Raw genomic sequence first — 16,469 nt, 5'->3', positions numbered from 1 at the left:
CTGGTGTCTTTCCATGACACAAACAAGGCAGCGCCCCGGCCGGGCACCTCAGCGGTGGATATAACCAACAGACACCCGGCGTGTTTAACAGGCGGGTAAGAAACACACTGACCTAAGAAAGGTTGATGTTTATTCCTGAACTGCTTCAGAAATTAAACATTGTAAAAAACGTGACTTTTTTTTTTTAAAAAAAAGAAAATTTAAAAAGTCATGTTACATCATTGAGCATGAGTAATGTTACTCGTGTAGCAGAGCAACAATGGAAGCACCCACAAAGGAAAAGTCTCTGGTAAACTGGAACAGCAGAAACAGTTTTCATATCTGCACACACTCTGGCTGACATCCCAGAAACCCCACAAGTAACATCCACCTTGGAGCCCACATGGAGATCAATTGTGTCCTAGTATGATCAGGAACTCTGACGAGTAAGGCGATGGAGGAGCGATGACTTGCATTCTACCGCTGTGCTAACCCAAACCAAGCTGGTGACAGCACTCAGTAAACCAGGCCATGCTCACCACATCCAGAAAATAATCCCTTGCAGCAGCACCGTCACCTTCCTGCTGTGCTCTTCCTCCCTTCCCTTGTTCCTGCAGCCAGAACTCGGTTTTGGCTGCAGCTGGAGAGCGGCGTTGTTTAAACTCCACCGGCTCCAACACGCGCTGCCTGCCTCAAGCAGCTGTCCGTAGGTAATTCTCTCTCTTAGGGAACTGCTAACATCCTTCAGTAAATAAAACACTCCAGCTTGCAGCTATCTGCTGTATTTTACAAAAGGAAATTGAACCAAATATTGTAACTTTGACATAGAATCAGATGAAATATTTCCACTGGTAAGATTTCCACAAACATTTTATGTAACAAATCCGTAGTGATCTTTAAATAAATCCAGTTTGCTGGCAGTTAATTTCTATATACATTATAAATACATACACACATAGGCAATTAAAACCCTGACACGGTAGAGTCTTCTGTCTGCTCGCAAGATGCCAGAGAGATGTTTCAGGGAACCAAAATCTTCTCTGATCCACCATGAGCACCTCAGGCGAGTTTGGAAATGTCTTCGTACTGGATATCTTCAACTCGGCGTCCTTTTAAAGGTCCCTGGAGAACAACACAACGGAAGAAATAAGAGCAAAATATAAACTGGTTTGTCTGTTGAATTCCCAATAGGGAGCTTAAAAGAAGACAGCTAAAGGGGCTGTGTGAAATCTCGCCCCATTTAGACATTTTTCAAGGAGCACAAGCAAAGCGAAGAGCACTGGAAACCGCAGGCATTCGCGGTTTTACTCAGTGCTGCACCGAGTACGAGCACGACGACCGCTTTTCTGGGTAAGTGCTCTGTCCAAAAGCCACACACGACTCCACCCTGGAGGCTGCACAGCAGACGCACAGCAGAATACGTCCCAAAACCCTGCAGGTTTGGGATTCGCTCACGACAGCATGTTGTCTGTTTCGTTATTTTCAACCCGACCAGAGAATGTGACAGGGCCTCAACATTGTCCCAGAAATCTTTTCGCTTTCAGGACACATTCTGTGTTAGTTACAGTCCTTGCAATTCTGAGGCAAACATAAGCAATTGTTTTGAATTAATTCACTAATTATACATATATATATATATATACACAGAATATATACAATAATTAATACTAGTAGTAAAACATTTAATTTCAAATACAAACTTCTTTATATATAAAAATCCTGGTCACCTTACAATCAGTAAGAAAATTCTTACAGACTTCATCGATTTTCAGTAGTAGTTTCACCCATTTTTAATTTATAGACTTAAGTGTCATGCAGGAAGGGGAAAACTTAACATCTACAAGCATCAGAACTAGAGAAAAACTTGCTTTCCAAGACCAATGTTATCACAATCCTTAGCTCCAACCAAAGCTCCTTTCGTGGTCAGGACATCTGCACAGTCTCTTCTCAAGCAAATTCTCCAGAACCCAAGACGGGCTGAGTTTCCGCAGCCCTTCTTTGAACGGGACCCTAACAGGGTCTCGCTCCTGCAAGCTGTGTTTAAGAAATTTGACTTTGGACCCAGTATCTTTCCTGTGTCAGTGAGTTTAAAGGTTGGTTTTGCAGAGGAGAACAAAGAAGTAGCCACACAGACATGACCACGGGGCCTAATTTTAGCCCAGAGAAAGGTGATAGTAAAAAAAAAAGCAAAACAACAAGAAAAGAACCTTAATTGTTAACCATAAACAATACAACAAACCAGCACATAAAGCCCCATGTTCAGTTTGCAAAAAGCAGGAGAAAATTCACCTCCTTGCTTATTTCCCATTTTTTACCTTCCCACAAAACAGCACAACAGCCACGTTCAAAATAAACACACAAAATGTTTTCCGAGTCTCTTTCAAGTTCAAAACCGGCTAAAGTCGGCATCCTGGCATCTTTCTAAAGGCAAACAGCAGAGCATTAGGCTGCACTGGGGAACACACGGCTGTTTTCCTACTGGCTGGGAAGAGGGTGGGGGTGACCACAGCGTTTTGCACAGCGTAAATCCCACCTGTAAGACAGGATTAAGGACACCACCTCTCTCCGTGAAAGCGCTCCAACGTACGGCTGCAAAGCGCTCAATGCAAACGAGACCTTGCAGCGTTCGGTACTTACAGAGTCGATGATTATTGTGGCCGAAAACCTCTTCTCATTGATGGATTCCAAGACACCTTCATTTCCCCTGTAACCACCATTTAGTACCATCACCTTCTTGCCTGAAATGAGAGACAGGAAAACAAGTTACCCAAGAGGGCTCCCGGTTCCCTTGGATGGAGCTGCGTTCAGCTCCACCGAGAGCTTTTCCTCCCACGTTGCCTGTGCTAAGGGCTCCCTGTACCTCCTTTTTGCCTTCTGTCCGACACAGGCAGCCCCTCGGGACATCAATCCCAGCGCAAGGGCGGGCACTGCTCACCCACAGGCGCCGTTAAGCTAAAGAACACTCAGGGACACCATCGACCAGCTCCTCCTCAGCTGCAGAAACGCAGAATACGGCACGTCTGCTGAAAAAACGGTGAATCCCCAAATCCTACACCCTGTTCCTCCCTACGCTGACACTGTTCTGCTTACCGCTACCCTGACCACTCCCTGGAAGACTGGTCAGGGGATACACACCAACATCAGGGTGCATCAGCCAAAGAAACACCAACGAACCAAACAGGAGATGAGGTAAGCTTTGCCAAGTACCTACAGCTATTCCAGGCATGACTTTGGAGGGAACATACAGGATAAATATGACCAAGGGCTCTGTAGGGCTCCCAGAGATGCTTCCTGGCAGCTGAAGAGAGATGCTTTCATCTCATCAAATGAACTGATTCCTAAAGCACTTCTGTCTTCTCAGAAAACAATCTAATTCTTACAAGAAGGGACTGTGAAGACTCAAAGCAGAAGCAATGTAACAGTTCCCTAGAAAGTACCCAGAGCATATTTGGTAAATGATCAGAGTAGCCTACGAAATGCTGTCCCAAGAGCAAGGTGGCTCTTGTTATGGTACTTTCAAGTGGATGAATTACAGTTTAAAAAACTGAAACCTAAGTTTTGCAGTGACAGCTACGCTGAAAAATGAACAAAACAGCTGTACCTGGTGCGGGTATTACAGTTTCCAGATGCGTCTGATCAAGCTTCAGTTTGTCTCCAGAATCAATCACCTTCACAACTGCTGTATATTTGTCAATCACTTCCTGTTGTAAAAGGCAAAAAGCCAATCAGAAAGGAAAAAAATGTCTCTAAATTTACATTACAAAATTAACAAACTCAGGCCCACGGGTCTGCACTCCTGCATTTTCAAAAGCAGCAAGGACTTCTGAGCTCTCCTAAAGGCACCCAGACTGCTGGATGGCCCCACTCTCAAGTCAAGGCGAGATCGAAAGGTCTCCTCTTGAACACCTACAACTGCCCTAACTGACCGCTACTTTTACTGGCCTTGTCTGAAGGTTTTGTCAACGTTTGGGTCAGTTATCTCAGCTATTCTCTCAGAGCCAGACAGTAAATTAGAGGCTTTTTTCCCCCATGGGAGTCTAAGGTGGCTGGAAGCCACACCGTGACAAGTGGGATGCTACCTCTCAACGAGGAGGAACGTCTCTGATCATCTTTGCGCCCAGCATAAACCATCTCTCACACAGAGCTCAGCAGAAGACAGCCTTTGGGACTCATAAACCCTCCCAGATGTCTGTCCAAAAAGCTGTGACTTTGAGCTCGATACACTCTGGTCGATCATTCAAAATGCAGTTGGGTGTCATCTTTGGCCCTCCTGCCAGAGGCTGCTGAGCCTTGGGCCACCTAGCACAACGTCATTTCACTGGCCGGGGCTGAAAGAAAGCACTTCGGAACAACAGCGAGCGCCTGAAGACTCTGTATGCAAATGAGAGCTTGCCCAAAGGCAGCCTGCCACTTCACTGGCAGCGCAAAACCGGCCAGTTGTGAAATTAAAATGCCATTTGCGCTGCTCTTGGCCATACCACACCGACAAAGAGACCGTTCTCCAAGATGGACGTGTTAACAGGGATGAACTGTGCAGGCCAGGGCAGTGCTGAAGAAAGGATCGCTGAGTATAAATGAGATTAAACCAGTTCAGAGAGTCATCCCCCCGCCCAGATCCAGTCCCAGTACAGTTAAGGTGACACTTCAGCCCCTGCCAGTGTTGACTTCAGGCTGAAGCACTTGCACAATGAAACAAAACTTCAGAAGTTATCTGATGCCAGAAAAGCCTACCCAATGCCACGTGCTTCCGCTCGCACGCTTTACCTTAACAACTGCCTTCTTCTTGTGGTACTTCTCTCCGAGCTTTTTCGTTACAATTTTTACAATGATTTCCTGGAAGATTTGAAAGGAGAAAAAGAAGAAAAAAGCAAGACAAAATATCCAAACAACTACACAACCTAACCTAATTGCACATTCAGGTCACTCTGACTCCAGCCGCAGACTGTACAGCACAACACACGAAGCAATGATAGTAAAGACTCGGCTTTCAGGAATTTGTCTTTATCCTCGCATTATTGCCTCAAAGTAGCATCTCTCACGACTCTTTTTTTTGTTTGTTTTACAAATACAGTTACACTTGAATTCAGGATATAATGGGACAGCTCACAATGGGTCAAGGGCAGGACTTCTTGATCTAGAAGTCCAGTCAAAAAGCAGGAGCTGAGAGGAGGTCTCTCAGCTCAAAGGCTGATGTTGACAACAACATCTCTGCGCGAGTCAACTACTACGTAGACAGAAGAGGGCTGTAAGTAATATCACGATTTAAACATGTTCTGCAGAAACTCACAGTACCAACTCTTTAATTACAGAATTCCACCCCATCTGACATCAGGCATACGATGCGTCAGCCTGCAGATCATGCTCACCCAGAAGAGTAACTCCTCCCAGATACTGTTAATATTTCACACTTGGCAGTTTGGAAAATAAAAGTGAATTCAGTCTGGAGTCTGCTTTCGGATCTTTACACAAATCAACAGCGGCCTTAGAGATGCAGAGCTGGTTGTATTTGGTGTAACAGCAATTTTTAAGACACTTACAGGCTGCAACCAGTAGTCTCTTCGAGACGTTCTTTTCTTCTCCTCTTCAAGCTACAGAACAACAACAAATAATCACCATTTACTTCCTCCTTTCACTGCAGCTTCCCCACGCCTTTGAAAAGCTGAACCAACTCTCCAAACCCACATCAAGTGGGAAATAAAATTAAAAAAACCAACTAAATAAGGGTAAGTCAGTGTGTGCTTGCTGCATAAAAAATCAATCTGAGGAGATTCAGGAATCCATGATAAAATGATGGAGATTTGTATTTGTTTTTGTCAACTTTCTTCTCTTCCAAAATCTGTATTCCTTCACTTCCAACATCTCAGTCGTCTGGGGAATAGGCACAGATGAGCAGCAGAAACCAGTTTTAATGGGGAAGTGAAATAATTTTGCCTGATAAGATACAGAAGTCTGAATTCCACATGAACTGAAGGTTTGAGGTCACTTCAAAGGGACACCCTGGTAAAGTGGACATAGCCATAGTCACGGGGTTATAACGACACAGATCCTGCACGATTGTTACCTCCATAATCTCATCCAGTGCAGATTTCTTCTTTTTCTCTTTGGATTGACCAGAACTATGAGCTGATTCTTTTCTTTTAACTGCCCCTTCCACCATCTTCAGTGCATTCGGTCCAAGGACACTGCTGGAAGAGTAAGATGGTGTTTTCACAGCAGACCTTACACCGTTTCCTCTACCAAGAAGCATGTGAAGAACTGGTTGTGCAAAAGCACCTGCTGATCTATTTAATTTCACTTGTGCAAGTCACCTTCCAGACCCTGCGTGCCTCCTTCTCCAGGACTGCATTTGGCAGCTAGAACTGATCTCCTTGAGGTGTAAACTCCATGTCCACCGACGTTTGCTGCCAGCAGCCCAGCAGAATGAAAACAACCTATCGATCAGTTCACCAGCACAAAAGCAAAGAGCTGCTCAGGGACTCGAGTTCAACGGAGAAGACAAAAGCAGGTCTGCAAAGCAGGTTTTCAGATCCGAAAGGACAAACTTGTGGCTCTGGAGAAGCCACCTGGACAGACCAACCCTCAAACATGGTGGATGTCTAGAACTCCTTCCAGATAGAGATACTTAACCTATCCAGCAATGGGAGAGACACATGGGAATCTGTAGAAAAGGGCTTCACACGCAGCAAATAAACACCACCTTCACAATTATATTCAAAACAGGCAAACAGCCTATGAGTTACAAAAGAAAAGCACAAAAAGTTACATGTCGGGGATCAGGCAACATCTAGGTAGAGTGAGAATCACCCAAAGGCAGTGTGAGTTAAGCCATTTTTATAAAAGACACTGGAATGCAGTGAAAAAAAAATGTTCTCTCATCCGGAAAGATGAAGGCTGCTGTGAGGTGGGCAGCAAGGTAATATTGGCACGGCCTTACAGCAAATCACATGCTCTGCCTGTAGTGAGGACGTCCGATATACCAGCAAATGGAAGATACATAATGGGAATGAAGATACAGAAATGGCCGTAGAAACAGAATTGAGAGAAAAATAATTGGTTTTCAGAGAAAGACTGAATAATCTCCACAGCAGGGTTCTAGAAGAAGCAGCACATTAAATCACAAACCCAACAGCAAGTATTTAAAATAAGAGCTCATAAAGGGTAACACAATTAAAAGGTAACAACCGCAGTGCCTACATTTAGGAAGGAAAACACATCTAGCTGTGAGGTTACTAAGAGATCCCTGGGTGTCAATACTAAACCAAATCTTGCTTAGGGTATTCCTTAAGGACCCTGGGACAAAGAGTGAGAGACCACCAACACTGCTCAGGCGGGCCCTTCAACGTGGAGGACACAAGAAAGAACTGGACAGCGGAAGGGATTGGTTTATCTTGAAAGCCATGTTTGAAAAGAGACAAAATTCAACATCCTATTATGCAAGCTCACACACTCGGTTACCTTCTATCTACTGGGAGCTGTTTAAGAACAACAAAAGCAGAAAGGGGTCTGGCTATAACGACTGATGACAGCTACCAGTGTGGACCAGTCACGAAAGAGTCAAGTGCAACCCTAGGAAGCATCAAGACAGACAAGCACGAGCGCCCTGGATAAGCCACGGTGACATTTCATTCGCAGCATGCACAAATTCGATCAGCTCCCTTGTTCAAGATGAGCTGAAACTGGAACAAGGACAAGGAAGGGACGTTCAGCGGATCAGGGGAATGGGGAGACGGGGCCAGCACCGTGGAGGCCGGCTTGTACAGCACAGCGAAGGCTGAGAGGCTAAAACTGTTCTCTACAAATACACTGCCTGAGAAAGCAAACAGCAGGGAGAGAAAGAGCTATTTAGGTTAAACGCCCGTACCAACACGAGAGCAACTGGTATAAACTGTCCATGGCTACATTTCCCTGGGAAATCACAGCCAAGGTTCTAACCATCAGAGCCAACAGGTTTTGAAGGCTCTTCCCTTGGGATTACAGGGCTGGGGAGACCCAACGTGCAGCGTACGATGGAGGCTGATCAGGGCTGCAGACAGGGCTGCAGGCTGGTACACCTGCAGCACTGCAGGCAGGAGTCAGGGACCTTGGCAGCAGCTTCTGCTCATTCCTTCATTACCAGTAATTCTAATCCTACTTGTCCACCGAGCGAGTTAAGCGGGGATTGGAGGATGATAAGTTCTTGATGGAAAAAAGTACGCCCAGGGCTCCCAGTTTGCTCAAGGGCAGTCAGCATCAGAAGCCGTGCTCGGAGTGGCAGTGGTGACACCCAGCTTTGTGTCAGCCACGCAGATGTGCAAGGGAAGGCACACCTCCCCTCTCACTGCCCTGCTCAGCAAGGCTCCAAGCCCATCTCTGTACCCAGCTCCCAGCATCCCCGTGCCCTCTAAACTTGACCCGCGATCTCCTGGTCCTATTTCCACCCCCCCCCGCTCAGGAAAGACAAGCGGCAGGTTTCTGCAGTTTGGGCTGCGAGCACAGAGGAGGGGAAGCCGGGAGGTCCTACCGCCGCGCTGGGGCACGGGACGTCAGGGTGAACTCAGCTGATCCTCAGGAGCAGCCAACAGCCGCAGAACTCACCCTTGTGCTGACACAGGGAAGCAGCTTCCATATACAACTCTGAAGTGATTCCCGTGCCACCCGTGACATAAACCCCTGTCCGGTCTCTTTACCATGAGGCAGGTATCCTAATTTTGCTTCCACACTACCGTTACAAAGTTTACAGACAAGCAGCTCTCATACGCTATGAAAAAATTAAGACTACTCGATGTATGATTTCACATTCAGCCAAATTTTAGCAAGAACCCTAAGTATTCCTCACCGAAACTACTCAAGTGAGTGGAGGAATTCAGACTCATCTTAAGCCCCACTCAATGCTTAGGGATAATTTACAAGTTTTCCTCAAAGCTTGAAATCTGTATCTATTATTGCAAAGAACTCCTTTATTGTCTCATTTTCTGCCTGGCAAAACTCCCATCAGATCCCTTATCTAAGAGCTGAGCTTGTGATGAGAGGAAAGCTTTCGTTTTACCTGCAATACAGTTAATTACAATATTGCCTCACATGAAAAGATGTGCTGCTCATCAAACAGCTCCACAGACTGCTGTAAGTCAGTTTTGTTTGCATTATCGATCCCTTTTGTCCCGAGCTGCTCGTGGCTGTATGATGATTAAATTCACAAGCGTTAGAAAGATTTACACCAGGTAGATTCAGCTTCTTAAATGATGATCAGAGAAAGTCCAATTAGACAAGGCAATCAAACCTTTTAGGAAGCAAAATTAACAAGTCATGAACACCGGTTCATAGAAGGCGGCTGGCACTCACTTCAAATGCTTTGACTGGATTCCTTATCCACCTTTCCACGCAACTATATCCTCTTAGAGGAACCTGTAACCGCCTGTTACTTTATAGGCATCTGCCACAAACCATCGTGAATTCAAGGCTCCTCACAGCACACATTTAAGATACACCATTCGTCCATTTTAAATACAAAAGGAACCGTGATGTCACCTAGGATCACCTCCTGAATAACACAACAGGACGAGACTAATATTAGACTCCAAATATTTCAGGACAAGATACATCCTCCTGCCCGTACAAATACCATTGTCATTTAAGTGCTTTGCAACAGTAAGGGTTGCCCTTAAATTCTTTTCTCACCTTGTTTTAGAAGATGCTGCTATTGAAGTACTTGCTCCTTTGTTTAAATTAAATGTAACTAAAAAATAAAAAGACATTACTCTATTTCTATCTTTAAATATAACTGCATTGAAGGATGTTACAATTTTTAAAATCTGCAAATGGAAAAGATCATAAATTTGAAAATATTTACTAATCCGTGTTCTGGTTCAGCTTTTAAAATAAATTACTTTAAACATTATACGAATATTCCGTATTTCCATATTCCAGTGCTCTTTAGAACTGATCTCAAAGCACTTTATGAAGCACTGAGCAGGCCTCAGCGCTCATCTCGTTTTAATCACAACATCAGCTTCAGTAGGTTCTAGAAAATCACATACATCAAAATTTGGTTACCTTTTTCTTCTTCATTTTCTCTGTTCAGTTCAGTATAAACTGGCTGTTCCTGCCAAAAGAACACAAAACATGTTTCAAGAGTCAAATAGAAAACTGAGCTGAGCTATCATTTTTTGGTGATCATTGATTAGCTCAGTTTTACAGACTACTGCGAGATTATTACAAGTAACTGTAATATTCAACCTGGCTTGATTCGTAAGAAGATAATAAATTGAAAACATTATCTCATCACAGGCTCCTGTGCAAAATTCTTTAATTAAAGCTCTCTACAGAGATGCTGTCTAAACTTGCTTGATTCCAGCATGAAGGGAAAGTGGCCTTACTGTAACAGTTTTCCCTATTTGAACCAGCAAGATTAGACTGGTTTCTGGATGCATTGATAACCAAAGAAGGAAATTCTGGAATCTTTCCAAATTTTTAGCACTGAAGGCTCAGACCATTTAAATTTCAATTAGTTTCACATTAAGAAAAAAGGTAATTGTTTACTACAGCATTTCAATGTACCTATCGATACCCCGGATCAAATGGGAGGCGCCAATCCCAGGCAACAACGCGTATGCAATGACGCCAAATAAACAGATCCCAAACACCACACCAGCACTACCAAAATAAAACTTTTCACTACGTGGATTTGATTATGCCAGCTCCCCCTGGTCACCTCAGCCCCCCACTGTACAAGGTACTTGTTATTTGCAGCCCTAAAAGTCGTGAAATACCATAAATGAAGACACGTCATGCTGGTTACTCTATTGTTTGCTGCCCCTTCCCAAATTCAAGAGCGATTTTTATATCACTAATCGCTTGAATAGCAGGAATTATTACTCCTTTAGTACTAAGCAAGCCAGGTACAGTGTAACTCCAAGTTTTCCTCCAGAACAGGTTATAATCTAAGGTAACTGTGTAGCAGAAAATTCAGAACATAAATGAACTGATGTGGTGATTCAAGTGTGGAAGAAGACAGTCTAGTCAAAGTCTGAAATGGCCAGGAGCAGACACCAGGGCCATCGGGCACAATCCTACTAGATTTCAAAATCATATCAAATCTAAAAAGAGCCAAAACCTCTGCTTTCATTTGTTTATTTTGTTTTTGAAACTGTGGTTCCACAGAGGATCTTGATGTTCATCAGGTGGAAAAACCACCAGCAAGCTGGTTAGCCAAGGAAATGTAACAAGCTGCAGTTTCAACAGAAACAAGTCAGCTAAGGCAGCTGCCATCAGAGGGATCTGGGGGGAGACTATTCCTTGTGGCTTAGACAAGAAGAGCAATGCAGCCGAACAGGCCCACTGTTCCCCAGTCTGAACTGGGGATGAGCTTCTAACCTGAAGCATGAAGCTTACTCATCACCTCCTAACGGACTGCAGAGGAAATACCAGTGCAAGGATCCCAGCAGCGCTGGAGTCACCGCTAACGTAACCACGAGGAGCTTTCAGCTGAAGGCTGACACACAGTGTAATTGTCCTCACCAGTTCTTTCCCCTCCAAACCTCTTCTAACTTGTTGTTCGATGAATTTAGCAGTTTTTTCTTCATCATCAAGATCTTGTTTCTTCTTCCTCTCTTGTTCTTGTTGCCTGCGAATAGTCTCTGGGTCCCTATCAATATACTGAATATACCAGCCTTTCGGAGTCTCATCCACCTTGCAAAGACCTAAAAAGTCAATGCAAGATAAAGTAAGATTAATACTAACAAAAGCAAGGAAGGGCCAAAGAGAATACCAAGATCATTTTCACAGTCCACGTTCACTATAGCAATGCAGGTACTTTACCAGAGACAATGTACCTCTGACTGGCCTGGTAAAACTGACTTTGAGTTACCTTTAGCATCTGCTTCTGCCCCTCAGCTAGCTGGCTCTGTTTGGAAACACCATAAAGTGGAATGGTTTATAGCACTTTCCTTATTGGAGAAAATGTTTCCTCCTCACTGTTTTAACAAGGAAGAAAACAGAAATCTAACACACATAAACAATACACGCTAATGACATCATACTAAAGGAAACTTCACTACGCTACGTTATCGTTACTCTCACTAGAGCGACTTTTCAAACACTGTGTGACTCATGAACGTATCCTGTAGGACACAGGCAACCACAGCCAAAGTAAACTTTCTGTCATGCCACTGTGTCATTTAATCTCTCCCTCTCTCGCTGAACACAAGACTGCAGAGCTCAAGCTTTAACCCTTTCGCTCGGCCAGGAATGAACACGACTGCTCGCTCCTCGTCACCTTAAACACGGAAGGGTTCTGTAGTCCTAAGAAATGTTCTATCACCGTTTTCCATTTTTAAATGGCAACTGTTGGAAGTTGGTTTCGAATTTAGCAATGCCTCCAGGAAATACAGACCAACAGATGAAACAAGGCAAGGTTCATGACTGACACATTTATCTCAGACTTCTGACATTTTTCATAAGCCAATTCCTAATGGTTAGCACAGAAATATGTTTGGACATCTGCTACATATATATATATATAAATATATATATATGTATATATATATGTACAGGAGGAGACGGGAAGAAAGAGAAAGGAAACGGGAGAACTAATGTAAATGTTTACTATCACTTCTCAGCAATGCAATTACCCAATAATTTTAAAACTTCCTGACCCTGAGCAACTACATTTACCTTCTCTCCCCAGCCACTTAGTGAAATCAGTCAGTGTCTCCCACTGCGTGGCATTCATGTGGATGTGTTCTCGATGACTGATATATTCGTTGTACACAATATTATTGTGCACTCTCTTGGTTCCTGAAATACAGAATTATCCTTATTATGAAACGTAAGTATGGGGCCTAGGAGAAAGCAACCAAAGCTTCTTGCACTGAACAAATAAAAGACATCAAAACCAAACAAACAAGTAAGCAAACAGTAAAATATTTACCAAATCGCCTCCTGAGCAGTTCTAGGAAATCATTTCGGAATTCCCTTAGGGGATAAAAAGAAAGTATTTTAGTAAAACGTTAACAATCACAAAGTCATTTTCTATTGTCACGAGCAAGTAAATATCTGCAGCATAAACAGGAGTATTCTCCTGAACTGAGCAAGACGGAATGCAGATGCTCATGCCCCTTTTTCAGTAAAGCAGCATTAAAAGCAGGAGGCACAACAGAGAAACACAACATGGTACGTGCACACACAAGTTAAATCTTCAAAAGGATTAATACCTTTTCAAAGGGAATTAACACCTTTCAAAACGGAAAGAATGAAATCTCAACGCTTCCCACTAATTGCTGACATTTGATTACCAGGGATCTTGACCGACACAGAACGCGGGGCAGGACAAAGGGCGGCAGTGGAAGATGGGGTCGGGTGATCACTCATCTCACTGCTAACTCAAGGGCTTGAGGATAAAGCCTCGCTTCAGACCCACGCTGAAGACAGCTCCAGTCAACCCAGCTGTCATACAGGTCAGCTGGACAAAGGACTGGGGGAAACTGGGACCTGAGTCACGCCCCTGACTTGTCATCTCCCTGTAACGGTTCTTTCTGCCCTTTGTAGCTCCGCGCGTGCGGCAGTCACGCAGCTGGCGCAGAAGGGACGTCCTTTGTAACACAGAGCAACCTAAAACTTACTCAGACAAGGGATAAAACTGCCAAATTTGATTAAATAACACGGCTCTCTGAAACCTCTTACACGCATCCAGAAGTGACAGCGCCTAGATTTTCAAATTGCCATAAAAAAGAAGAGCTGACACGAAAAAGTATCAGAATAAAGTGTCTTCAATGGGACACGACTGGGCCTTAGAGGTATGGCTGAGCCGACACAGGAATGAAGAGCTGGGTAAGAACATACAGCAAACTTACTCAGAAAAGTAATCCATGAATTGCTGAGGATTTTCAGAAGCCAGCAGCAATTGCCTCTGGTGGGACTCAGACATGCAATGACATTTGAAGCCATTCTATAAAATAAGAATAAGTATGTTGTCTGTCCTTGTGTCAGTTTGCAACAGTCACACAGCTGAAGAGTATTAAAAATAACATTTTATAAGCAAAATCTCTTGGAGGCTCCTCAGAAAACACCTTAACTCATCCATAGCATACGCAGGATGGTTGTTCCTCCTGAGCAGCAAGCCAGAAACAAAACTCTTCCCAAGGCCAAGAGACTCCAGAAAACTGTGAAAGGGGTTACGGGACAGGACATTCCAGCAGTCCCCTTCATCCCTTGTGGCACGGGACAGACACGGCACCGCTGAGGTCCACCCAGGGCCCACTCAGGCCCTCGTGTGAACGCACTGGACATATTTGCTGGCTCCCTCCCTGACTAACACCGACACCAAACCTGTCTAAGGAGAGGATGGTGTCCTGGGAGCGCTCAAGCTATGGACTGGGATAGTTTGGCCACCTCTGGCACAGGGCTGAAGCCATCAGAGCTCCCCAAAAAGCACCCAGCCATAGGACATCTGACCACATCCTTTTTTTGGTTGATATAATGCTGTTTCATCACAACACAATTAAAACTATAGCAAAGTTCATTCCATGGGAGTCGCACCCCCCCTTACAAAAAGATCTGTGTGTAAAGCAGTGTTTTTGCTGGTAGTCACAGGGAAGTGAATAGGATTAGAACTTCTCAGGTGAAAGGGAGAGAGGGGCAGAAATAGCTGAAGACAGAATTAAACATCCACAGGATGCTTTATTTCTCTTCTTTAAGTCACATTAAAGAGGTTCTTCACAGCAAACAGAAAACTAAAGGCAGAGTTTGCCCAAGTGGGGGTATTTTAGGAGCACAACTCTGGCAGAAATCAGGAAGAAGACACTCACATCCCACAAGCATGTGGGTCCAAGTGAGTAGACAAGTGAAAAGAAGAGGGGGAAGCTTCAGAGAAAAAACATCGCTTCGTAACAGGAGAAGAGGGAAGAAACCAAGCCAGAATCAGAAAGGAGTCGTCATCAGTACAAGAGAGACATGGACCTGCTTGAGCAGAGGTCCAGAGGAGGCCACAAAAAATTATCAGGGGGCTGGAGCAGCTCCCCTGTGAGGACAGGCTGAGAGAGTTGAGGGTGTTCAGCCTGGAGAAGAGAAGGCTCCGGAGAGACCTTAGAGCAGCCTTCCAGTGCTGAAAGGGGCCTCCAAGAAAGATCGGGGCAACCTTTTCCGCAGGGGCTACAGTGATAGGACAAGGGGTAACAGCTTTAAACTAAGAGGGCAGATTTAGACTTAATAGAAAGAAGAAATTTTTTACAATGAGGGTGGTGAAACACTGGCACAGGCTGCCCAGAGAGGTGATAGATGCCCCATCCCTGGAAATATTCAAGGTCAGGTTGGACGGGGCTCTGAGCAACCTGATCCAGCTAAAGATGTCCCTGCTCACTGCAGGGGGGTTGGACTAGATGGCATTTGAAGGTCCCTTCCAACCCAAAACATTCTATGATTCTGTCAAAAGGGACCTCAGTTCTCCAGACATGCATCCCCTTGGGCATGTCCCTGCACCCACCCTGTCCCCAAGTGAAATCAAGGCTACCCTCAACTCCCCTCTAAGGCAGAAGGAGCCACCTAATTCTTAACCCCATTGCCCTCTCAAGGTGTGTATGAGGGAATCACCTTTCCTGGGGGTTTGGGGTCACCCTGTCCCCTCTCTCCCCCCAGGTAGATCAGTCACTCTGCAGGGGACTGAACGTTCCCCAAGACAGATCAGGGCCAATACACCTTCTCCAAAGTGGATGAGGACTTCTCCCATGGGGGATCCAAATGGAATCACCTCATCCCCACCAATTTGGAACCCTCCAGGTCCCACCAATCTGCCCCCAAGGGGACCATGGCCCATACAAGAGGGAGTGAGGACCCCCAAAGGAATATAAGGGCCTTCTCCAATGCTCCCCTAAAGAGTTGGGGCTCCCCACTCTCCCAGTAAGTGAGGCCAGGATGCTCCCTAGAGGGATCGCACCCCACAGATGGGATCAGAACCCCCACAAGGCAACCAGAGACACTCAGAAGGGAAATCTGAGACAGCCCTGTACCCCCCTCCAATACGACTGGGGAACCCTACAAGGTTATGAGACCCCATGCCCCGTAAGGTGATCGCAGCTACTGCCAAGAGGATTGGGGACCCCTAAAATTGCGTTCGTAGCTCCCTCCCCCCACCCGTGTCCCCCTGAACGGCACTGGGGACGTTTACAAGGGGGATCGGAGCCCCCACAAGGGGACTGAGAACCCCAACCGAAGGGATCTGAACTCCTGGCTATCCCCAACAGAACAGCCCCCTCCTCAAGGGGACTGGGGTTCCCTACCAGGAGGTGGGAGCCCTCCGGAAGGATCACCGGCCCCGCTGAGGGATCAGGGCCCACCGCAGGCCCGGTCACGGCCGGGGCGCCCGTACCTCATCGCGGCACTGCTTCTGGCACATCTGGCAGTACCAGCGCAGCTTCTGCAGCCCCTTGGACTTGATGCGGTTGGCGATGGCCTTGGGGCTGAGGAAATCCGACTTCCCCATGGCGGCGGCGGCGGCGGCGCTGACCCTCCGCCACCCCTCG

The 16,469-nt window shown here is 45.5% G+C and overlaps 1 protein-coding gene across 3 annotated transcripts; it reads right to left on the bottom strand.

Annotated features, from left to right (window-relative positions):
• Positions 1 to 108: 108 nt before the first annotated feature.
• Positions 109 to 16,463, bottom strand: KIN (Kin17 DNA and RNA binding protein). Of its 3 annotated transcripts, none has more exons than XM_009951004.2 (13): positions 16,316 to 16,463; positions 13,806 to 13,900; positions 12,884 to 12,927; positions 12,628 to 12,750; positions 11,473 to 11,654; positions 10,009 to 10,057; positions 9,634 to 9,691; positions 6,041 to 6,164; positions 5,517 to 5,567; positions 4,744 to 4,812; positions 3,581 to 3,680; positions 2,617 to 2,717; positions 109 to 1,101 (listed from the first exon to the last, which is right to left on the bottom strand). In XM_009951004.2, exons 1-13 carry the CDS (start codon positions 16,427 to 16,429, stop codon positions 1,039 to 1,041), a joined length of 1,173 nt encoding a protein of 390 aa, XP_009949306.2. In that variant the 5' UTR covers positions 16,430 to 16,463; the 3' UTR covers positions 109 to 1,038. The 3 variants fall into 3 exon arrangements, with proteins under 3 accessions (XP_009949306.2, XP_086337119.1, XP_086337127.1); XM_086480993.1 differs by having other exon boundaries at positions 6,041 to 6,161; XM_086481001.1 differs by lacking the exon at positions 4,744 to 4,812.
• Positions 16,464 to 16,469: the final 6 nt, after the last annotated feature.

Source organism: Leptosomus discolor, chromosome 1 (genome assembly GCF_034619465.1).
Source record: "Leptosomus discolor isolate bLepDis1 chromosome 1, bLepDis1.hap2, whole genome shotgun sequence".
In the NCBI taxonomy this organism is placed as follows: Eukaryota; Metazoa; Chordata; class Aves; order Leptosomiformes; family Leptosomidae; genus Leptosomus; species Leptosomus discolor.
Note: the sequence above shows the minus strand (reverse complement) of the source record. Positions and strands in the feature narration are given on the sequence as shown.